We start from the raw sequence: 25,940 nt of genomic DNA, 5'->3' as shown, positions 1-25,940 counted from the left end.
GAGAATTATTATTTTTAAATTATTTTTTGCAATAAATTCAGGAATTTATATCTTAATTTTTGGCGTAGTTGCCATGTTTGGTCATTCCCAAGATGTTGGTATGCAAGACTCTTTAAGTGCCTATGTTTTCATAAACTGAATTGGAAAATTATCTATTGAAAATTATGCAAAATGTACCATTTTTTCTTCATAATTCTTAATTTTTATCTTGCAGATTTTTATCTTTAGAATATTATCTTATCTTCATTGCTTTGGAGGCTAATCTGCTAAAAATGGACTATTTCATCCTAATTGTAATTTTAAGGATTTTGACTTTATTACAACTTTTATGTAACAAATTGAAAAATCTATTTATAATCATGAATTTTTCGCGTAGACACCATGTTTGGTCATTTGCAAGATGGAAATACACGAGATTTCCTGTCTAAGTTTATAAAAACAGAATTGTATCTTTACCTCAATAAAAACTATTGAAAATAACAAAATGTTCAATAAACCATGTTTTTTTTTTAAATTATTTTCATGAAAAATGTGAATTTTTATCTGCACAATTTTATTTGATGCTCCTTGCTTTGTAGGCTTTGCTATAAACTAAAACTTTTATCTAAAATGCAGTTTAATGCCAACTTATAATTTATGTACCATTTTTTTCCTTTTTTTTTTTTTTTTTTTTGAAAAAAAAATTCAAATACCTATTTTAAACTAAATTTTCCATATTTAAATAAACATGTATTGAATAAGTGTTTTTAATAGTGTACCGAGCTTTATTTTTATAAAAGTTATGAAAACTGCCCCCCCCCCCCAGTACTTTAAAACTCGGCGACAGTGGTAGCCACTAACTTTTTCGGGTCTACTGGCCACCGGCCAGTTGGAAAATTTTTGATTCTTGACCTTTACATGGGACTTGTGTATTTTATGAAAATTTAAAATCCTCATACATCAATAACCCCCACGATTCAACAATGAAACTCACGCCATAGCATGATAATTTGATAATATGTTTTGGTAATGTTTAACATGTACGGAAAGGCTTTATTGTGACAAGCCTGAACTCTATTCAGTAACTTAAATGTTTTACTGGTACTGGAGTTTGGGGTTGATCCACTGGTGTTAGGGTTAAAATTTCAAATATTAAAATATCACCAAACAGGCAACAGTTTCGATCAAATGTAGAAACAATGTTCAACCGTCAATGACGGGCGATTTTCTAGTAACACTAATAATAATGCTGCAGATTATTTTCAACTGCCCAAAATATTGTCGCAGACTGGCTGGAAAGTTTCTGCTCTACTGGGATCCCCGTTATCTTTCTACATTTTAAAGATATTGAACTGAATTTTTTTTATCAGCTGCCAAACCTACTTAGGTTTTAAATTATTAATGCTATTAATTGCAATCTTTGATGCATGTGCAGGGAAAAACTAAGTACATTAAACATTCATATTATTTCATCAAATTTCCAATATTTCTGTTCCAAACTTTAGCAAATTTTCAGAAAGTTTAGTAAGGGATGATTGAAAAATCTGCATGTCATGAGCAAAAAAATCATCAAATGACAGTCCAATTTTTGTAAGAAATGTATCTTCGTGGATATAATTCATACTTCCACGAAAATATAAAAAGTAACTGTATATTGTAAGTAAAATTTATTTCTAAAATTTTTGGCTTATTCCCAGCTATTTACGATGAGAGATGAAAAAATTTTTTTGTTTTTGTTTCTTCAATTTGTGGCTACCTTTTATATGACAAAAGTTACAATTGGTCTCTTATTTCTCCAGAATTTTTTAAAATGTGAGTTTTTGCAAATGGTGCCATTTTTAATTATTTTTGGCTGAAGAGAAAAAGTTCTGCATATTTTTAAAACAAAAGTGGCAGCAATCAAAATACATACATGAAATACAGTTGAACTTTGTTTATACAAAATGACAAAAATCCATGAATTTGTATACATATTATTCATTATTCGTAACAATCCTGATTAAGTGATTTTCTGAAAAAATATAAAAAATTGCTTATCTACATTTAAAAAGGAATTAATACTACTTATTTTATTGCTAATACACACATTACACTCCAACTATAAATACAATCAGAAAATTTAAACTTATTTCTTAAAATTTAATAGTTTTGGGAGAAAATGAAAACGAATCAAAGACAGCGGGACATGTTGTAATCCATAACTAAAGATAGAGTTTTATCTATGAGCAAATTGAAATGTTCATTTGTAGACTAGTGTATGGGCTTTACTCTCTAAGCAAAAGATTCTTCTTGGTACACATTGTGCCTTCTAGAACTTTACAAAATAATCAATTTTGGAAAAATGAAATTACAGTATTCTATCTCGGAAGTCTTCAGTGAAGAAGCCAAATTTTTGTGTATCTCAGTTGAGACATAAATGTAATATACATACTATGTGTGGGATGTTTAATGTAATTAAATAGCAAGACCAAACTCAAGAGCCAAGATGTTTGTTTTAACCATGATTTCATATTAACTGTGGTCGTATTAAGGAAGTTAACTGTTGAGTAATCTTCAAGAAAAAAAACTACCTCTTAAGGACATGAAATCTGCATTCAATCTTAGAATCAGTCACTCATTTAAAAAAAAAAAAAATGAAGAACTATTTAGAAAAAGTATAACATTTTAACACAATTTTGCTGAAGGATGTAATAAAACCAAATACCTGGTCTCTGCTTGGCGCGTATGTTGCACATTCCTTGCAGTCAGCAACACTGAAATCTTGACACTCAGCATGAACACAGTATTCACAAACTTAGGATTTAAAAAAAATTATAATCATGAGAAATAAATTATTAGATTCAATAACGAAAATGATATAAACCATTCATGATATATTTTTTTATTTTTACTTATTAAACGAAGGGGTCAGTCATCATAATGGGAGATTTTAATTTTCCAGGAATTGATTGGAATAATTTTTACCATAGTAATAGCAGAGAAGAGGAATTTTTGAAAGTAACTGGTGACTATTTCTTAGATCAAATTGTAACTCAGGGTACCTGACAGGACGTGATTTTGGACCTAGTTTTCTGCGACATAGAAGGTTATGTTCAGGGGTTATGTTTAGAGGAACACATTGAAGATAGTGACCACAACAGTATTAGGTTTGGGATTAAATTTGATATGCACAAAGTAGAGAGTTTTAGGTTTGTGCCCAATTTCAGAAATACCGACTTTGTGGCACTTCAATTTGTGTTCTATTCAAATTAATAATAGTATAGATATAGATTGATTGATACTGCCACGAAATTTATTTAAGCAGCCGCCGAAGGCGGCAACCTTGGCGTAAAAAGGCGGACCAGCTGGTCGCCGCAGGCGGCTTGTCGTAAATATTTTTAATGCTTCTTATAACTCGGGGACAGTGCCAGAGGACTGGAAGCTGGTTAACATTACACCACTCTTCAAGAAAGAGTCTAAAGGGAGTGCGGGAAATTGTAGACCTGCGAGTCTAACTTCGGTGGTTTGCAAATTTTTTGAAACATTGATGGAAATTAAGATAGTAAATTTTCTAGAGACTAATAATCTATTGACTAGTTTTCAGTACGGTTTCAGGAAAGGTAAATCTTGTGCATGTAATTTATTACATTTCTATGACAAATTTACCATGGCTTTGGACAATAAGAAGCCTGTAGATGTTGTTTACATTGATTTTCAAAAAGCTTTCAATAAGGTACCGATAATTCGATAATGTTGCTCTACTTAGCAAATTAGCTGACATAGGAATAGGAGGGAAAACTTTCATTTGGTAAAAAACTGGCTGACTGGAAGGAAACAAAGGGTAGTTGTAAGGGGAAATTATTCTAATTGGAGTGAGGTCTTAAGCGGGGTTCCTCAAGGATCAGTGTAAGGGCCTGTTTTGTTCATTATCTTTATGAACAATATTCACAAAAATATTTCTGGGAACATGAATTGTTTTGCTGATGATGTCAAAGTCATGGGGAGTGTAGAAAGTGAAGAATAAGCAAATCAGCTGCAAGAGGATCTAGATCATATTACGAAGTGGGCTGATAAATGGGGTATGGCTGTTAATGTTAAGAAACGTCAAGTGCTACATTTAGGGCATGGAATTTAGTGTAGAAGTTATTATTTGCAAGGTTCAGTCATTAGTCAGTGAAAAAAAGTTACTGATCTGGGCGTCTTAATAAGTCAGGATTTAAAGTTCAGCCAACACACAGTGTAGCATAGCTAGTAACAAAGCCAATAAGATGCTTGGGTTTATCAATAGATCTATTTCAAACAAATCTAAAGGAGTTCTCCTGCCCTTATATAGAAGTTTGGTAAGTTCTCATTTGGAATATGCTGTTCAGTTTTGGTCTCCTTATCTTAAGAAAGATATTAATGTATTGGAAAGGGTTCAAAGGCAGGCTACAAGGCTAATAAATGGACTTTCTCATTTAGACTATGATTCCAGGCTTAGAAGGCTAAAAATGTAGTCTTGAGCAAAGAAGAGCTCGAGGGGACATGATGCAGTTGTTTAAATTTATTAAAATGAAAGATGTTACGGGGCTGAAGTTTAGCACGAAAAACAGGACAAGGGGTCATTGTTTTAGGCTATTTAAATCTCAGGCTAACATGGATATTAGGAAAAATTATTATTATAGCAGGGTAGTGGAACCTTGGAACAGCTTACCAGAAGAGGTGGTAATGAGCACGGGAGTAGATAGTTTTAAGAGGGCCATTGATCTTCACTGGGGATTGTAAATTGACTAGGACCAGCCTAGCTGGGCCCAAAGCCTGTTGCTGGTTGTCACATTTGTATTTGTATATCAACCTCAACCACTGGAAGCATTTTTTCGCGATGTACGTCTTTAGCACTTCCTTCTTTACAAAAATATTAATAATTTCATAATTATTCCAATAAAAAAGTAAAATAAGCTTACATTTGGTAACAAGCAATACAAAATTATCCAAAGTATTAAAATATTTATAAGATGCAAAAGGATTGAAATTGCAAACAAGGGAAGCCATTTCCTGCGACGTACAAATGTTCTTGCTTTGAGATGTGTAGTGTTGAGTAAGCTAGATGTATGCGAAGTAGTTGGCAGCCCAACAATATTGTCATTACATAAAACATACACGCGAAAAGCATTTTTTTTACACTTTTCCATTTCTTCACAAGTACTGCAACAGCAGTTTTTTGTCTGCCACAGTATGCATAGTGAACCATCAAATGTTACCTTTATTAAACAAAAAAATTAAGACTCTTACCTTCACATCTAACTGCACAACTATCTTCAATTCGTTTGCGGCAAACACTACAGAATTTTCTTTTCAAATGACCCCTCTCAGACCAGCAATGGGGAACAGGTTTCTATATGTATTAAAATACTGGAATAAATACAAGCTGAAAAATTAACAGTTTCATTTAATTAAAACTCATAGCTTTATGCCATACATTTCCTTTCTCAAACATCTACAAAAGCAAAATAAAAATTAATCTTTTTTTAAGTGTTTGATTACTGCCTAAATACATTTAAATTTGTTTTTATGCGGTCTTTTTTTATAAAAAAATTTTGTGCGATTTTTTTGGTGTGAAATTTTTTTGTGCAGTGTATTAAAATTTCAATCAGATTGGAATTTAATTGATGAAATTAATTTTTAAAACAAGTGTGAGGTAGTATCTTCAAGAGACGACATAGGGACCCTGATGGAAGTCACTGTGACCTTTCAAAATTTTCTTTATTTAGGAAATTTTTTCCGAGCACTCGGCAAAAATTATCCACTTGGTTTATTTTGATTTCGTATAAATATTACAATTTTGTAAGTTTTTAGGTTACTTTCTATGTGAGACATTTTATGCGGTCGCTATCCACTGCATAAAAAAAATATTTCTAAACTGTGTTGCAAAAACAACTTTTTAAAGCTACTGGTGAAGTTTTTAATAATTTTGTTTTATGGGGTTTTTTTTATGCGGTCCCTATCCACCGCATAAAAGCAGGTTTGGGTGTAATATATTATATGACATAGTGATATGTATGTAATATTATATGTTAATGTAGAATGCCTATTACAAATAAACAACATAAAGGTGATTAAAAGATTGTTAACATTTCAAAATAACAAACTTGAAAGATAACAATAAAAAAATATTATAGAACAAATAAATCAATAAGAAGCTCAAAAAAGAAAGACACTTAACCCTGTTACACAGTTTTCTTTTGCAATAGTTATAGCCCACTCCCTCATAAATGGAAATCAAAATAAAGCACCCTATTTTTTCTCCAACTACAGTGATTTCTTCGTGTTCTTAGCAAACCATAATATTTTCATGGTTTATGTATTATTGGACTTTATACCTGGTTGCTGGAGATCTCAGTAACAAATGGACAAGTACAAAAACTATTAATTTTAATACAATGAAATGAAAAAAATGGGGCAACATGGTAAATAAATATTAAGAGCAAAGAATGAAAATTTTAAGCCTTACACAGGATTGATGTCCTATGATTTAAGAACCATTTACAGTGGTTTTGTGGAGCATTTTGCAGAGCAATTTAATACTGTGTTTAAAAATCATTAAAAAAAACACTGAAGGTTTGTGTTTTTATTTTGAGAATCATTTAAAAAATACCATTAAAAATTACTATGATTTAAGTAACAAAACATTTATAAAACTAAATCAAACTCTAAGCATTCACATATGTAATCACAATGCTAAAATAACAAAATATAATAAGAATTTTGAAAAGATTCAATAATATTAAAAGTTTTGAAGTTAGCAAAAGTTTCAAACCTTCAAATTATTGTTAAAAAATGAAATACAAAGAAAGGGACTGGAAAGAGAAAAAATGGATGCAAAAGTCCCAACAGAAAAAACAAGTTTTTACCGGATTGTTTGAAAATGCCAGTTTAATTCATTTTGGCGAGAAGCAAAAACTTATTTACCGAGTTTCAGTTTTTGCAAAAGAAAACAAAAGGAAGCAGAAAATGGGCTCAGGGAAAGCTTAAAGATATTTAATATTAATTTTGATAAGAAAAAAATCAAATGAAAATATGAACCAAGTAACCTTAGTAATTTGTTGAAGTTTTAAGAGTCATTTTTTTTAAAGCTGGACAAAATTATTAGGAGCCTGATAGTTGACACCTTCAATTTTCCCGTAACTTTCAGGATATTTTACTAGTATTGTAATAAGAAAAAGTGAAGCTTCTTTCCTCTCTAATTTGACTTGTTGGCCCGAGTGGAGGTCAAAGTTTAGGGTCGTGAGAAAAAAGAGCTAAATATACGATTGCTTTGCTTTAAAAGCAATTAGTGAACCAAGTCGATTCTTTTAAATAAGGATATTACTTGATACTAGGTACATTCTAGTATATTTTGGTGTCTCACTCATGGCTTCATTGGCATAAACTAGGAGGGGCATAGGGGGCAAGTGCCCCCCTACTTTTTTTGAGCTATGGGCAAAGTATTATTTTGCTCCCCTAGTTCTTAAGCAAAGGATTTTTTTAAATTGTTTGTCAAATGGTCTATATATAATTTTCAAATTATAATAAAATGTAATTCGCATATTATCAATGCAATTGTCATGAATTATATGCAAAAGATGTATCCTTGTCTTCAACTACCAATTAGTAATTTCGACCTATAATTAATCTGTTTTTAAATTGCCCCAAGGCGACAAAACTGAAGCCCAGAAGAGGCCCGTGTACCTGATCGCCTAATCCCGAAGTGATGATGTGCATCTCCCCCCCCCCTTAACACAATACATATAGGCATGTAATCCTAGTTTACTAAATTCAGGTAGTAAACTAGGATTACTTGACCAAAAAAATGAATGCTTTCGGGAAAAAGGGGAAATGTTGCTGCAAAATTCCGAAGATTTTTTAAAGCGAAATTTACTTTTAATCCTTTAATTGGAGCTCGCATGAATGAACAACCAACCATGTAATGGACGGGTCTTTTTTTTTTCCCCAGTTCGTCTAAAAATAAGAAAGTTGTCAAAATACTGCTCCTCTGAAGAACCCCCTCCCCCCTCCCACACACCGGAAGCATTATGGAGCATTTGACATTTCATTTTCAGATTTCAATTTCGCGAATTTTCCACGGGAAAGCTCCCAATTACCGAACAACATTGAAAATCGCTTAAAATTAGGTTTTTGGAGTTTTAATTTCGAAAAATTACTGGCCCTAATATTACAAAATATGATCTTGCAACCGCGTTCTAAGACTTGAATTTCAGAAAATATTCGGGCAAGGGTCCCTATGCCGCCATCCTCCAATGCCATAAGCAGTTTGGTTTTTTAAACTATACTTAAAAAAAAAATTAAGTGGAATAGTCCCTGATTATAAAACATTGCTTTAGTTTTTAGCACCATAATTTTAAAAATTTTACCAGGGAAGAGCTTCAGAACCTCCTTCCCGTAAAATCTTCAACGTTTGTCTAAAATTGCGTTTTTAAACTTCAATGTCGAAAGCAGGGGGAGGAGGAATTGATTTCAATCTATAAAAAAAATCGATCGGGGACAGTACTTGCGCTCCATCCGTCACCCTAACGTCGATAAAATATGGCCTATAATCGCGTTTTTAAAGCTTCAAGTTCTAGAAATTCTACTGAGACCCCTGTACCTTTTGTCACCCTAACATCAACGAAGAAAGTCTAAAATTGCGTTTTTGAAGCTAAAAGTTTCAAAAATTTTACGGGGGAGAACCCCCGGACCCCCCTTTCCTATCAGTTCTAAATGTTTCTTTTCTTTTTTGGTGTGCCCCTCCTCCCCTCCCTATTTTTTTTCTGGTTGCGTCACTGAAGTAGAATATTACTTTGGTTCAGGGCATAGGTCACTAGTAGCAATGTGTATACACTGTACAGATTCTTCATTCCTGGGATCCTGGAAAACAACTTCGGAAAGAAAAAAAAATCAATTCCAAAGTACAGAATTCCTTGAACTTTCTAATTAGTCCATGGAATTATTCGAGAACTAAAACCAACGCAACTTAGAAAACGATATCCGTACTTTAAGATTGCAAAACTATATAGTAAACTGCACTGCCAGTGATCCTGTAAACTATAAATACAACAAAAGAGTGTCAGCATATTTTTTTGGGAAAGAGTGGTACTCCTCTGGATGTATGTGCGCATTACTCTCTGTAGCTCTATTCTGTTTAAACTGAATAACGTACATTGCGTTAAAAGTTATGATTTCTAAAATTCATTTATTTTTTGAAAAAGTAAATTTTTTTTAGAATTTTAGTTCGATGGCATAATATGAATCAAATAAATTTTCCTTGAAAAAAAAGTTTGCCCCCCTACTTTACGTGGCCAAGTTACGCCTCTGCATGGCTTTGAGGGCAAAGGACAATTCAAAATGCAATTTTTTTAAACATTTTTTGCTTGTTTGGGTCCGGATATCTGCTAAAGTTGGGAGTAATTTTCGGAAATAAGTACATGATTAACTACACACCACGGTATATTACTAAGAAAAATATAAAACAGCTTTCATTTTTCTTGGCTTTTGTAGTTAAACAGTCTCGAAGTCGATGATTTTTTTAAAAATGGCCAAGTTTGGAGGTCAATTACTTTGTGCGCTATTGGTCAACAACTTTGGGACACAATTGTAATTGTAGTCGGAGTAGTGTAATTTAAGGTCCAGGTTAGAAACTCGTGGCAATTAATTAACTTTTATAATTACAAGATCTCAAAGTTAATAATTTGAATCATATGGAATCAAAGTTTTAGGTCAATTACTCTAAAACGCCCGAGTCAGCAACTTTGAGCAAGAGCTGTAATTGTACTCTATATGGTGTAGTTTTAGACTCATGTCAGAAAACCATGATATCTAATCATCTTACGTAATAAAATGGTCTCATTTAATGATAATTTCAGTATAAAAAAATTTTTTTACGAGTTTATATGCGTACTACTCAAAATCTTATGAGTTCAAACTCGCATAAATACTAAAACGAATCAACAGCCAAATGTACTTCAAAATTCCAAAATTTCATGCTACCAGTGTAAAAAAAATTCTGCAACCTTGACCACAACATGGCAATTTGTCTCACAAAGTTGATCCGCCATTTTGGAGCACTATATTTTGGAGATCCTAGATCCTCAGGATTCGGATCTCAGAAGCTGAAAATTTGCATATAGGTTAGTTTTAAAGACATTTCTACACCTCTATAAAATTTCATCCCATTCGTGGATGATCGAGCAGGGACAATTTTTAAAAATTAGGTCAGTTGACGTGGAATCACTGTGATATAACATTGTGACAATTCACATGCTCTTTTGGTTATTTTTGACTTTATAATGATCATAAATCACTGCTATATTTAAGAAGAGGATTGCAATTGAGTAAGTGATTAAGTTCACAATTGCAGTAGAATTTGTATACTCTACTTTGAAATAAACTTTTAAAAATAAGCATAATTATTAAATTTGGCTCAAAAGTAAAAACATAAATGCAAAGTCAAAAAAAAAGTTTAAAAATTAATTTGAATTTGACATCTGGAATTCAAATTATGTGTTTCACAATCAGGTGTGTTTGTGTCTGTGTGCAGGCATGAGTGTGTGAGTGTGTAGGATATGGACGCAACCTGCTAGAGGAGCACTATCAGGAGGCCGGTCGACGGTGGTACTGCAGAGGGAGGCGGAGGGAAAATAAAATCATAGGAATTCAAAACAGTCAAATGAGAACAATAAGCAATGTGAGATAAATAAATACCTTTGTGCTGAACAGTAAAGTAAGACAAACAACGTTAGAGAAAGCACAAATTTGCCAATTACAGCAGACACATGTTTCGGCGTTACAGGGAACGCCTTTTTCAATGCAAAAAATAATGAGTTTATGGATGTCTTTTCATCCATAAGCTCTTTTTTTTGCATTGAAAAAGGCGTTCCCTGCAGGGCCGGATCAAGGGTTTCGGGGCCCATAGGCATTAGAAGTGTTGGGGCCCCTGCCCACATGTTTTTTATACTTAATCTCATATATTATTTCTCTAGCCTGTATTTCTGTTACCACGCAAAATCTTCCCAATGCCTTTATCAAATTTCATAATTTACCCCTCATTTTAAAGCTCTTAGTTTTAGTTTCCGACTACAATTTGAAATATTACCAATAATGTTTATTAACAATTAATACGGTGACTAAAATGTGTTTATGTTTACTTTTCATTTTAGAGGTAGAAAGAAAAAGATTTATAGATCATTACTCATTAAAACATTGCTGAAGCATTTATACCGTTATCGTTATTTGTAGCGGATTTAAGGGGGGGACGGTTTCCCTCCCGAAGAGATGAAAATAACTTAACTGTATCATTAACTAGATTTTAAAATACATCTTCAGAACATAAGTAAAAACGAAAAACACACATAAAACATATATTTCAATAAAATCCCTTTGATTTAGTTATGAGGGCAGTATTGCAGTCAGAGGTCAGTGCAAAAAAATACATAAAGCTCACAGATAAATCGAATTAAAAGGTACTGTTTGACCACGGATTGTATGGAATTGGCAAACATCCAGTTAAGGCGACTCCATCTGAATGAGGAGAAAAATAAAAATTTTATGCGTGTTCCGCTCATTTGAATGAGACTCTGCTTAATTTAGAGGCTAACATACATTTGCAAAATCTGACATCCCTGACAACTAATAGATGCTTCCATTTCCGCGTGTAAACCGGATGTTTGCCTTTCCATACAATCCGTGGTTAGATAGTACAAAATGTCACGATTCCTTCATCAATACTTCTAAGATAGAAAAAAAATTGATTTTTCATTTTAATACTCTCTTGTTTTAATCATTAAAATAATCTTTCGATATGTAGTTTATCGTTAGCCAACATTTAATGATCTGGGTGCCGTAGGGCCAAAATGACGGATCTACTCATTTTTTGGCCCAACTTGTCTAAACGTAAATATTTTTTTCATGTTCAATTTTAAAGCCCTCTTGGGGGCCCTTATGTTTTGTGGGGGCCCTAATATCAAATATCCTATTTGTGATATTTGAGATATGGTAAATATTAGTGATGTTCTGGATATCCGAGGGAAAATAAAGATCTGTATCCGTTACTTTTTTGGCGGATCTTAAACAAATCATTTCTATTCAAAATTTTTTTAAATATTTAAATAAAAGACTTAAATTCCGTTTATGCTAGGTTTTATTTCCTATTTAAATCATATAAGGTATCATTTCTGAAGCCAATTTCTACCCCCCTCCCTCCGTTGCAAATAGGAAGGGGGAATAAGTTTTAAAAGTGTGTATCAGTGTCTTTTTGTGACATCGTAGCTCCTAAACAAATGAAGCGATTTGATAGTTCATTTTTCGTTCAAAAGGTGACTTGATCGAAAGTGCTTAGCTTGGTCTCGTTTTTGTAGAACTTGAATTACCGGAGATATTAATTAAAAACGATTTAACGTTTTTCACAATTATGGTAGTAAAATTTTTTCGTATGTTAAAAATGTTGGCCCTAATTGAAAGACAAACGTTTGATATTTATTTGAAACTTCCAACTTATATACAGTAGGAGCTATAATCTTGTTAAGTAAATTTTAAATGCAATTCTAAGCCTTTATACGCGTGATTGGTAGCGATTTCATAGTCGGAAGATAAGGAGAAAAAGCTCAATGATTTAAAATTTTTACCTGCATCAGTTCATATTGGTTAACAAATGTGTGTTCTGACCCGCGAAATTCATCTCAATATGAGGTCGGCTCTCTGGGACATGTTTTGTTTTTTTAATTTAATATTAGTTTTTGGGGTTTCTGTTATTCTTAATTTTTTTTCCTCGGCAATCTTTAAAAAAAAAGAAACTAAATTCTCTATTTACTGCTTGTAAAGGTGTTGGCCGGCTCTGTATTTCGTAGGTCGGAGAAGTTCGGTGGAATGGGTCAGCCCTGCATTTATGCTGAAATAAAATGGGAAAAATTATTTCTAGCCTGTCCAGTAGCAGCTTTACACTCTTGCTCCTGTATCCTACATCTACCGAGCAAGCTATAAATAATTTTTCACATTCCATCTTTGCATTAACGCAGCGCTGACCCATTCCTTCCAACTCTCCCTCAATTTTAACGGAGGTTTCTTTAAAGAGTAAATCATAGTCTTGATTATATTTTTGCCGCAGTTGACAGTTTTTGAAGAAACTACCATTATTCTGATGGGAATACCTCCCGCAACAAATTTTACACTTGGACAGGTGAATTGGGTAAAAAAAAATTTTGAGATCCGTATCCGCGGATCTTGACACCAATGATCCGTATCCCCGGATCTACATTTTAACGATCCGGCACATCACTAGTAAATATGCCCTTGTCAGCCCTTTAGCAGCTAAAATAAAAGGCCATGATCTCCATGACCTTTGAAAAATGAATAACAAAACCTTTTGGTAGGGGCTCCATAGTTGTCGTGTGTGCCCCAGATCCCAAATATCTAAAAAAGTTCCTATTCGACAGGAATAAAAGATGAGAAAAAAGGAAGGGAGCCCCCCATTTTTTTCTTTCTTTTTCCTTTTTTTTTTTTGAGAAAAAAGAACTTTTTTCTTGCATATTTTCAACTTTACGATTTCTCTGGGGCTCCTCAAAACCACAGGGCCCCTAGGCAATTGCCTACTTTTCCTATTTAGTAATCCGGCCCTGGTTCCCTGTAATGCCGAAACACATGTCTGCTGTAATGGGCAAATTTGTGCTTTCTCTAACGTTGTTTGTCTTACTCTAATAAGCAATGTGATTGCTCAAAAAAAAAAAAAAAAAAAAAAAAAAAAGTTTGTTAGGGAATAAAAAAAAGATGCGGTTGAAATGTGCATAATGTTATATCAGAGTAATTCCACAACCTGATTTTTCAAACTGTCCCCCCTCGATCATCCTTGAAAGGGATGAAATTTTTTATAGAGGCGTAGAGATGTCTTTGAAACTAATCCGATGCTAATTCCATAATTAATATTCAGCTTCCAAGATCTGAATCCTGAGGATTTAGGATCTCCAAAATATAGTGCTACAAAGTGGCGGATCAGCTTTGTGAGAAGAATTGCCATGTTGAGGTCAAGGTTACAGAAAATTTTATTACACTGGAAGCATGAAATTTTGGGAGCTTAAAGTACATTTGGCTGTTGATTCGTTCTAGTATTTATGCGAGTTTCAGCTCATAAGATTTTGAACAGCACGCATATAAACTCGTGAAAAAACGCTCTTTTGTACTGAAATCATCATTTTTGAGAGGAGTTAATTACGTAATATGATTAGATCTCATGGTTTTCTGACATGAGTCTAAAACTACACCACGTAGAGCATAATTACAGCTCTTGTTCAAAGTTAATGACTCAGGTGTTATAGAGTAATTGACCTAAAACTTTGATTCTTGTTGTTTCAAATTATCAACTTTGAGACCGCGTAATTAAAAAAGTTGATTAGTTGCCATGGGTTTCTAACCCAGACCTCAAACTACACCACTTGGACTATAACTACAGCTGTATCCCAAAGTTGTTGACCCGTCGCGATCAAAGTAATTGCCCAGTACTATACTGTGGTGAGTAGTTAATCATATGCTTACTTCCGAGGGTTACTCATGGCTTTAGCAGATATCAGGGCCCAAAAAAGGCAAAAAAGTTTAAAGAGTTGCATTTTCAATTGACCTTTGCCCTCAAAGCCATGAGTGAGTCACCATAATATTTATACTAGAATGTACCTAGTATCAAGTAGTATCCTTATTTAAAAGAATTGGCTTGATTCACTCACTGCTTTTGAAGAAAAGCAATCATATAGTTAGTTCTTTTTTTTTTCATGACCTTAAATTTTGACCCCTCTCAAGGACAAACAAATCAGTTCTTTAAAAAAAGAACCTTCACTTTTTCTTATCATAGTTCCCCTAATACATCCTGAAATTTTTACGAAAATTTAAGACGTCAACTATCAAGTGTAAATGGGGTCCCGGGATTCATAAATTTTTAAATTTGTAGTCTTAAAAATTTATTTTGGCTTCATATTTTTCAAAAACTTGCAATTCCACTAGGGTGTCACTTAACAGACAGGTGACACCCAGGGCTGACCCCCCCCCCCCCCCCCGTAGTAACGCCACTGTATTACGTATCCAAAGATACAAGGGCGTCAATATGCAAAATTTAAAGGGAGGGCTCAGTTATTTTCCCCATAGAAACCAATTTCAGTACAGATTAGAGTTACAGTAAAGAACCAATTATTCGGGAAGATCGGGACCATCACTATCCCGGATATCTGAATTATATTCTTCGAGGTCTGGTATATAGCTTGTGACCAGAAACCAGTGACAATAAAACAAGAAATGTAGCAAGCCCTAATTTAATGCACCACCAAAAAAAAATTTAAAACTTATGTACAGCTTGGGCAGAAGTGTTCCTTGGAAATATATTTAAAATCTTGCAGTTTCCGAAACAGTAATTATCTGTCAGTGCTAGTAGCCATATTGCAATTAATAGACAAATTTAAAAAGGAATAACCATTTGTTTTTTCACTCCACATATGTTCTTTAACAATAAATGACTTTCATATTGGTGATAGTTTTGCCAACTGCATTTCAGGAAATGTAACATGAAGCAAAAGAAAAGCTACATACAGAAAAACCACCCATATGTGGTGCTTCAAAAGAAAAAAAAATAGATTATGAGGTAAATTATGTGACAAAACGCCATCTGGCGGAAGTGCTGTTACAATGCAACTGCTTTGTTAATGCTTACATAAGAACTATCATGACTCCCCCCCCCCCTTGTCAGAAAATATAAGCAGAACCTGACCATCCTCCCTCTTACTGCTTACATAACAGATTTCAATGTTACATTTGAAAAAATCTCATGCCAACCTCACCAGAAAAATCAAAAAGTGTAATTGCAAGAAAAAAGCAAAAATGAAAAGCTTATATTTCTAGAAAAACTCACCTTAATTACATGGGTGGCTATTGTGGAACATGGAGATACAACCGTCTTCAAACATCGATCATGAACAATGAAATTGCACACTAAAAAATTATTTAATACATTTATATAATACAAGTATAAATACAAGTTAATTATCATCAAAACTTTATACAGGATCCAGCATAGAGTCCAGCTATTTTAAGCGCGTTATTTGAAATGAATAATTAGCTTTATGTACTTAAAACACACAAGAGCAAACAGTAAAAAAAAAGTATTTTGTTTTAAATTCAAAAAACTCTTTATTCTTTAGCAATAACTTTTTTACATAAAGATTTCCAACACACTATCCAGGCTGTATTCACTTTTTAACTCTTCTGCTGACATCGCCTGTAGTAGTATTTTTACAGGAATTCATTGAATTTGTTCCTAGATTCGATGTTTCTACTTTGAATGGTCTGTTGAATTCAGAGGAACATTTAACAAACCCTTGAAGAGATGCTGCATCAGGTAATGACCAATGTTAGCAGAAGACTTATAAGAGTATGATCCATATTATTTTTGGAAAATATAAGTTTTTTGAGGTTAAAAAGTAAATGCTTTTGTTTACGATACGTTAAAGTAAGCAGGGTTGGAAAATATCATTTCGGAAAGATCAAAAACATCCGATATTTTGAAATATATCTTACATTTTCAATCTCCTTTAAACAGTATCTGTATCTTCAAATCATTATTTAGTTCCTTTATTATTATATAGGCTTAAAATAAATGTTTTTCATTATACAAAAATTTGCATTATATTTGCGTACTTTACTGAGTTACTGACACTCAGTAAAGTGCGTAGTATATTTGCGTACTTTACTGAGTTACTGGCACTCAGTACTTACTGAGTTACTATTGCGTATTCATTGAGTTACTGACAAAAGTATTAGCTGCTTCACTCCTTTTTCTTTTGTTAGCTATTAGTACAAAAAAAATTTCATTCAAAAATAAAAAATATTATTTGTCAGTGTACAGCAACAAGACATTTTAGTTTCTTCTGACCAATTTTTAATTTTCAACTAGGCATTTAAGATTTATATTAAAATTTCTACGTAACTAAGACTTTTTTAATAATTATAAAATAAAAAAGGAATGCAATGTTATTGCATTATATTAATGATATATGTCGTATATATATATATATATATATATTACATTTTCATAACTTTAATTATTAAATTAATAACATTTTATTTTCAGAATAAATATCAGATATACATAGACCAATATTTATTGGCGAGCCCTGCCAGTGTGTTTTAAGTGAATTAAGCAAATTATTCATTTTTATGATGCTTTTAAAAATTGCTGATTCACTTCCAGACCCTGTATAACATTTAGATGAAATAATTTTAAAAAGTACTAAATGATGACGTCTTAACATTAAGCTTTAATTATAGACCCATTTGATACAGAAAGTTTGAGATCCTTCTATTACAGGAGTTCTCAAACTTTTTCACAAAATAGAATTCTCTCGCGGCATCCTAATCCATCTCTCTTAAATAAGGTAAATGCGCTAAATAAAGCCATCCTAATGTTCCTAACCAAATATCTCGCTCATTTATGACTGTATTCGCACCAGCTTTTACATTCATCAGATGGCCTTATTGGGCTACAATCTATTTTTCCAGAATATCAAATCATAGGAAAAAGTAACGGTACACAAAGACATTTTTCTCTTTGAATTCGTCAACTACATAAATTAGGCTTCGAGAAGAATAAACAACTTTTTTATGCTAGTAAACTGTAGTGAACTACATAGAAACAAAACCTTGCACTTCTTAAGTTAAATTGTGTGCATTTATCTACGTTCAGTTTATCATCACTGAAAAAAATCAATTACTTTTGAAAGTGTGAAAGGCTGTAGAAAATCTTCCATGCGGATAATTGGGAATTTGTTATTACAAGTAGTAACTTCCCACTGTTACAAGTAGCTCTTCTTTAGAGCATTTATTCTGGGACAAAAGTTCCAGAAAAACAATGAATAAAGATTTAGACCAGGGGTTGGCAAATAGTTTTAAGTGGAGTCCAGATACTATTGCAAAAATTTCATCGAGGTCCAAGAGAAAAAATTATATACCTTACAATGTTTTTATTTTAATTTTCATTCCCAAATTTGTGTAAATAGAATCGATAGGCATAAGAAAATCAATGGCGATATTACATTTACGGTTTTGAGGTTTTACAAGGAGCAGTTTGCTGATGCAATGAGTGTGTTGGTGGGTGGCAACACACACTTTCAAAATTTTCAAAATTCTAGCTCTAAAAACCAGGGCTGCGGAGTCGGAAAGAAAATGACCGACTCCGACCCCGACTCCTGGATTTTGAAACGCCCGACTCCGATTTTTTTTTAATTTTTTTAATTGTATTTTTTCAACTCCCTCTCTCCATTCAAGGGAAGGGGGAAAACCTCTTAACACAGATTGAAATATTAATTCCTTTTTATGAAAATTTTGCATTTTGTGTTTTATTGAAAACCCAAGACGCCATACAACGTTAGAAATTCAATTTAAAAATCAAACTTTGCAATAGTTACGAGTTAAAAAGTGAGATGACTTAAAAATCCCTTTTAAAAATTTTAAAAAGGATTATCTGTAATTTTCCCCCCTTTAATGTTTAACAAATAGATATTGATCAAATCGTGTGCTTTCAATTTTTGAAAGCTGTAACTTGAGAGAAAAAAAACCTTTTTTTCTAAATCCAAGTTCTTGAGAGGGGGTGGTTTGCCCCGGGTGACACACATCTGGTAGATGACACCCAAAGTTAATTTCAGAGTTTATAAAAAATATAAATACTTTAATACTGAAAATTTTCACGAATATATTTTAAATTATATTTCATCAAAAAAATTTCAACGAAAATAGGGCACATATACGTCAGGAGCTAATTTTACATAAAACGCGGCGGTATACAAATTTGTACGAATAGCTTTTACTATACCTATATTTCTTCTTCGCTAAATTTTTAATTTAAATTTTATTGGCTGCTTTAGAATTAACCTAAATATGAAGATTTTAAGATTAACTGCAATTCTTGAGTGTTGTAATCAAGAAATCATTTACTTATTTTGTTCCATACTTTTTAGTGAGAACCAAGCTTACAGAAATAGTCTTAATAAAGAAAAAAACATTAGATTATTTCATCGAATCTTTTGGATTCGTGCTTTCGCGCCAGAACTTCTTTGAATTTGCCGATCACACTTAAACGTTTCAACCTTAGCTACGGGTGTCGACTTACTAATTTGTTACGTTTCTTTTACTATTTTATAAGTGAAATCGAACAAAACACTATATTTCATTTTTATTTGAAAGTGATTACTTGAAAATGTTAGGCAACAAAACCGTTTGCTGACAGTTGCTATTAGTTAAGTTAAAAAGCAAGCAAACTAGGGGACGGCTACAGAAAGTTCGGTAAGCATTTAAGCTAGCTAATTGCCATAATGGCAGTTATTTTCTCATTAGTATCTTTTTATACATGTAATCAGTTTTTAAAAAATGCAAGGAGAGTCAGTGAAAAGGAAAGAAAAAAAGAAGCCCGGAGTCGGAGTCGGCATGTTTTCTAACAACTCCGACTCCTTTATCCCAAAATCAGTCCGACTCCGACTCCACAGCCCTGCTAAAAACGCAGTATTTTTGGTGATCTCTGAGGGATGAAAGGTTTGAGTGCCCTTAACGGAAAGTTTTCAGTACTGATGTCCTAAAACCTTGATTAAGTCCATATTCGCTACCCTCAAGGAAAGTGATGGGGCTCAGGGACTGTCCTCGACCAATTGACTTCTCCCATTCAATGTTTTGAGCAGCATTGGTTTTTCAAAAGTTTCCCTAATGTATGTGAACCTTACATGATTGCCAAGTCAACGGCTCAAATCTGCCGACTGCTGATTCAGACTATCGGCTAAGATTTTTAATAAGATTAAGTTGAATATTGCCATCCTTGTTTCCTCCACAATTGTGTACAATTTTCTTACTTGAGCAAAAAAGTGAAAATGCCTCGTTTCAATGATGTAATTTAGAGTATTTTTGTATTTTACAAAAAATGCAACTATAGCAAAAATCCTCTGAGCACAGGCTTTTCAATAAAAAAGAAAGAATATTTACAAACATTTGATTTGATTCATTATTAAAATTTGTAGACTTACTTAAAGAACTGACAACTCTGAAAACTTGTTTTTCTCCTCCAAATAGCAGCCCCCCCCCCCCCAAAGCCCAATTTCTTCAACCATTCTCATATTGCTATTCAAAATACCGCCGCAATCAGTAACTGCCTATTTTCCATTTTTTTAATATTTTCATTTTTGTCATCTAGTGTAAGGTTAGCTTTACAAGCTTGCTTACTTAGTTTCCGCTGAAAAAAGCACTAAAAAATGGCTACTTCCAACATTTCCCTTTTGTTAGTATTGAATCCAAAACTAGTTTTTTCAAATATCTCGAAAGCTCATTTCTGCAGATACTGCCATTTACCTGCCCACCGCAGAATACTTCTGATTAACTTTTATTAGTTGTTCAAAATAGTACCTCCGATCTATTGAATGAATACCACACATTATGTAATCCAGAACATTGATTGCCACATTACTTAAAGAGAGTAAGTGAAAAATTTTACCAACTTGTTTGTTTTATAGTCAAAAAATTACAGGGTAAGAATTTGTAAAGAATAAAAACCCTTGAAAAATATCAAGAATATTGTGACACAAAGGCTGTAATGATCCATATGTCGCGACATAATGCTTAAAAAAATGTCTTGCAAAGCAATATCTGTAGTGGATTCAGAGAGAAGTGACAGTAGAAGTAAACAAAGAGGGTTGCTGTTTGGGGCTAACATTCTACTTTCGTGAAATACTCATTGGGTTGACAATTCTGTTCATGAACATTTCGCTTTAGTGCTATTTTCCATCTTCTCAGCGCCAAACAATGGTATCGCCAAAAATAATTTTGCTTTGTTTACTTCCACTATCACTTCTTGCTGAATTCAGGCCCGGATTACCCAATAGGCCAACCTAGGCCCTGGCCTAGGGGCGCATGCCGAAAAGGGCGCAAGTTGCAGAGGGGGGAAAAATAAACAGCTTGCTGGGAAAAAAGCGACGCATTATGGAGAAGCAAAATGTATCTAGAAAAGAAAGGTATAAAAACAGCAATTGGAGGGGGAATGGGGGGGGGGGCGTGGTGCTTGAGTCGAGGTGTCCTTTTTCAATCAAAGCATGTAATTTTCAATATCTTTGATTTGAATAATAATTTCTTTAAAATATAGCTTTGACCAGAGGCGAACGGAGTCCTTCAAGAGAGCACCAACCGGGACCCCAAAAAAGGCGAGGTTCGAGGGTCGAAAAAAAAAACGAAGTCGCACAGGTTTGAGGGCGCCAAAAGAAAGTAAAAAAAAACGGGAGTCGCACAGATTTGAGGACACACACAAAAAAAAAAACTGAAGGCGGACAGGTTCGAGGGCGCACCGAACCTTGGACCGGCTGTAGGCTTGTTCGCCCCTGGTTTTGTAAAGTAAAAAGCGTATTAGAGGTCACACACAGGAAAATTAGTAAAAATCACGACCTAGAAAATGTTCAATTATAAAACTTGTTGCCGAATGACAAAATACGAGCATGCACGTCGCATACCAACATCTAACGAAAAGAGAAATCAGACGTTAGACATCCGTACAAACAAAAATATTATCATGTTGTCTTCGAATTTTCCAAACTGTCGGATATTTTTTGCCAAATAAGGAAAGTTTGGATGTAACAGTGACCTCCCGTGACCCCCAATTGAGGCTCCTCTGGCAATGATACAGTCGACGCTCATTATAACGACCACACATTATAAAGACCGTCCCATTATAACGATCAGTGGTAAAAGTCCCAACTTTGTTCCTATAAACTCTATGTTAATTTGCTTTCGTTATAACAACCGTTCTGTATCGTCTAATCCAATACAGCGACCGAATCAGCGGACACTATTTTTTGTGTTCTTTCCAATAAAACAAATTTGTAGCTTAAAATGACATTGATTATTGTTTACGGACATCTGCCTGAAGTTTTCAATGTCAAATCCAACTTTAAGAGGGGGTGGGGGGGGGGGGGAATTACCATTCACCACAGCTAGCACAGAAAAAATAGTGGGAGGAAAAATCAAGAAATTTCCAGATTCCTAAGAAAAGGGAGTCGACAGATGTAATGGTAGTTTGGTGTTTGAATCTAGTGGTTTTAAAGATTTGGGGTTCTCGAGGGACTTTTAAATGTTTCTTTGGAAAGCAAGAGAAACACAATTTATCACCTATATCTGAAACAGAAAATAATGTTTTGCAAAAATCACGTCTGCTAAAAAGGCAGACCTCTGCTTCTGGTTTTATCTTCAGAAATTGTTGTGGTAGTAGTAGTAGTAGTAGTAGCAGATTTGAAAGTGTGTAACATTTTCCTCCCTATATTTTCTACTTTAAAACTTGTTTAATATTCTGTCATAATATTTTGCACACAACTTTTCTAAAAATTCCTATGATAAAAAAAATTTGGACATTTACTTGGGCATGCATGATGATGGTGTACATTTTTTAAATTTATACCTCTTATAACGACCACTCGTTATAAAGACCTTTTTCTCTGGGACGGAGATGGTCGTTATATCGAGCGTCGACTGTATCACCTATTTTGCACAAAATATGCACCATAGACTGCTTTACTTCTCTACACGCACATGCATTGCATGCAAGTTCCAAATAAATATTTTACTATACACAATTTTACATATACTTTTTGATAATAATATCGGTTATCGAGGTTTGCTTCCAACATATTATTTTTGTGAACATTTTTAGTGAAAACATCATCACAAAGATCACAAAAAAATGGATAAAAATGCATGGGATGCCCCGAAATACGTTTTAAATAGAAGAAAACTTTAAAGTAGAGAAAGAGACACCAGCAGTTCTAAATCTTCCTATGGTAAAAATGAATGAAACACGTAAATGTATGAAGAAATTCAGGAGCCATGATATTCAAATTTAAATAAAACGGAAAATATTGCATAAGATATTACTGCTAAAGATCATTTCAGTCTAAAGCGCCAAAAGTTTTTTTTTCTGCGGCCGAAAAAGTTCGTTTTTCAAACAGACAGGAATTTGAGGGAGAAATTTGAAAATTACATTATGGGAAAAATAAAACAGTTAAATATTTTTGGAAAAGAAAAAGTGGGGCAGGATGTTTTACAACATATTTTTAAAAATAAAAAAAGATTGCGACCAAAGCAAAATAAAGGGAGGGAGGCGTTTCCTGAGCAAAACCCCATTTTACTTCACCAAAGGTAGCCTAAAATTGCATTTTTATAACTGTAATTTCATAAAAACTTCAGAGGAAATTCCATGAACCCGCTTCCATATTATTTTCAAAAATTATCTAAACTTTTTATATTTAGAGCGTTCTTGCCGATCCCCGACTCTGCTCAACACTTTGAAGATCATCTAAAATTGCAAAAATTTTCCGCTGGAAAGTCCCCAAATCTATCCTATCATCCAGCACTATCAGTTGCATTAAAGGTAGTACAAATGCACATTTACAGTTTTTATTTCGATTTTTTTTCCAGGAGAAAGATTTCTAATGCCCCACTTTCACATCACAACAGATCGTCTAAAATTTCGTTTTTAGGAACTTAAGTTTGAAAACTTTCCTGGGACGTGACCCTGATTTTCACTACTTCCACCTTTTTGAAAATCTTATAAGATTTGCTTTTAAGACTGATTGCGACGTGAGGAGGGAGGGGGGGGAGAGGAGAAAGTCCCCCAAATCATCCCTTTCTGTAACATCAAACATAAGATACAGTTACGTAGGTTACGTATTTCACTTTCGAAAACTTTCCGAGGAAAGTTCCGAATGCCATTACTTTCCGTTAAATCACCTTAGATGGCCTAAAATTGCATTTCCAGCGCTTCAATTTCTAAAAATTCCCGGGAGACACCCCCCCCCCCCCCCCATCCATTTGAATATCAGCGAAGGAAAACAAACAAAGAAATCCATCCCTCATTTTGTCAGCAATCATGGGAGCCCGAAATCTTCACTTGGCACTGGCCTAAGCATCTGGGAATAACTGGGGGAGGGGGGGGTGATACGATTTCAATAGAGATCGGATGTGTGAGATGGGGCGTAACCTTTAAGTTTGGCCTAGGGGCGTAAATAGATGTTAATCCGGCCCTGGCTGAATTCACTCTAGCTATATTGGACATTTTATGATAATGCAATTGGTCTAATATAATCATTCATTAGTCAATAAACATCATGACTTCATTCATTCTGATGATTTAAGTAATTATTCACAAATGAAAATATTCCTATGTTGGATATAGAAAGGTATTATGGATATTCAATGCCTGGCTAGAAATCAAAATTTAAAATGTGACAAACAAGAGAAACCTTAGGTGGCTGACCACAACTTAAATAAAAATAAAACACCTTAGAGTTAGATAATACCAGAATTACAGGCTAAATGTCCCACAAATTTCATTTTAAACTTCAAAGCAAGTAATTAGACTTGGGAAAAGAAATTTGATGTGGGATTTCATTAATCATATGAAATTCCACACAAAGTGTGGATGTCTGCAACATTAATCACAGCATTTGTATAGTTGAGAGAAACTTGTGCTCAATCTCAGACAAAAAAAAATAAGTTTTAAAAATTATTATTGATTATAAATTTGCAGCTAACTGCTTCATTAAGTTTTCTGTTTGCATGAGAGAGATTGAATCGGAATTATTATAAATCAAGTTTTTATGCAAATTTTCAATGACATTTATTTGTCCTGAGGATTAAATGAGTTTTTATTTCATACACAATCAATAAGTATAATTGGTGGAATTCAATCTAGCATTTTTAAAAATGATTTGTGCACTAATGTGTCTAACCTTTTGATTATAAATGTTTCCATATTCATATATCGATTCTGTTTTGAAAAGCAGAGTGCAAATATTTTTGCTCTTTTGGTTTCATTTGTTAAGTAATACTGAAACATGTTTACCTATCGAAATCAAATGATGTTGTTTTGCAATCAGGTTTTGTTAACTTTATTTTCTGACTGAATAAGTGAATAGTAAATCCGTCAAGTCTCTTTGACATGCATTTAATTTATTTGTGATGAAATATTAATTTATGAAATTTAAATTGTAAAACAAGAAACACTATTTATAACTTCCATCTGTCACGTTTTAAACGCAAAAAGAGTCGATCGGACTGACAATTCTTCCCATGTGTTTCACCAATGCACACACGAAACCGGATGATCCAAAACGAAACCAAGAAACGTTTGCGATATAAATATTAAGCAATACCGGCAAATTATATGTAACCCGATATGTCCTATTTGTTTAACTAACCTTCACATACGTAGCCTTGTCCTATTAGGCCCCAAAGCATATCTGTACAATGGTGACAATAGGTTGGCTTATGGAACGTTTTTTTCGTAAAATAATGTCCATGTCCATGTTCAAAGTCTGGTTGAATTTCAGTACTTGGGCTTGTCTGGTCACTTGTCCTGTCAACCACATTAGGCCTACCGGCAGCAGCCATATTGTTCCACCGGCGGAATAAACTGGAGAATGCTTGGAGAGCCAGTGGTTCTATAGCAAATTTGCCCTTTAAGAAAGAACTCTGGCTTGAAATTTTTGTGATAATCTTGCTCTATATGTTAATCTTGATTACTTATATTGGACTGTAGTTACTACTCATCCTGAAGGATGAAGGGCTATTATTTTTATTCCCCATGCCACAAACGCTCTCATACTTCTTACGCCATGACAATCAAGCAACTTGAGATAACGTAGAAGAACTACATCTGCGATTTAGCACATATAAACAAAACGTGAATAAGTTCAAAATATACCCAGCAGGTGACTCTTCTATCATTAATATTAGTTTCGATTTTAGAAAAATCATATAAAAATGACACATTTTACTTATTTGTTCATATATATGTATTCAAAATACTTTGAATAATATTGATTCTAAGTTCATTACTGAGAAATCAAGTATGAGTTTAAAAAATTAAAACTCCTCTGCTTCATAGTGATTGTTAGATCACGTGGTTTCGGTATTGGCAACGGATG

General features: G+C 33.6%; 1 protein-coding gene across 1 annotated transcript in view; it reads right to left on the bottom strand.

Moving 5' to 3' along the window:
* Positions 1 to 25,494, bottom strand: part of LOC129218400 (diacylglycerol kinase theta-like) — a 112,066-nt gene extending 86,572 nt beyond the window's left edge. Inside the window, exons 1-4 of the mRNA XM_054852651.1 lie at positions 25,212 to 25,494; positions 15,851 to 15,930; positions 5,230 to 5,332; positions 2,684 to 2,772 (exon numbers count right to left, since the gene is read on the bottom strand). Coding sequence (XP_054708626.1) covers positions 2,684 to 2,772; positions 5,230 to 5,332; positions 15,851 to 15,930; positions 25,212 to 25,404 — 465 coding nt within the window. The 5' untranslated portion in view covers positions 25,405 to 25,494. The remainder of the gene's footprint in view (positions 1 to 2,683; positions 2,773 to 5,229; positions 5,333 to 15,850; positions 15,931 to 25,211) is intronic.
* Between the last annotated feature and the right edge of the window lie 446 nt (positions 25,495 to 25,940).

Source organism: Uloborus diversus, chromosome 3 (genome assembly GCF_026930045.1).
Source record: "Uloborus diversus isolate 005 chromosome 3, Udiv.v.3.1, whole genome shotgun sequence".
Taxonomy (NCBI): Eukaryota; Metazoa; Arthropoda; class Arachnida; order Araneae; family Uloboridae; genus Uloborus; species Uloborus diversus.
Note: the sequence above shows the minus strand (reverse complement) of the source record. Positions and strands in the feature narration are given on the sequence as shown.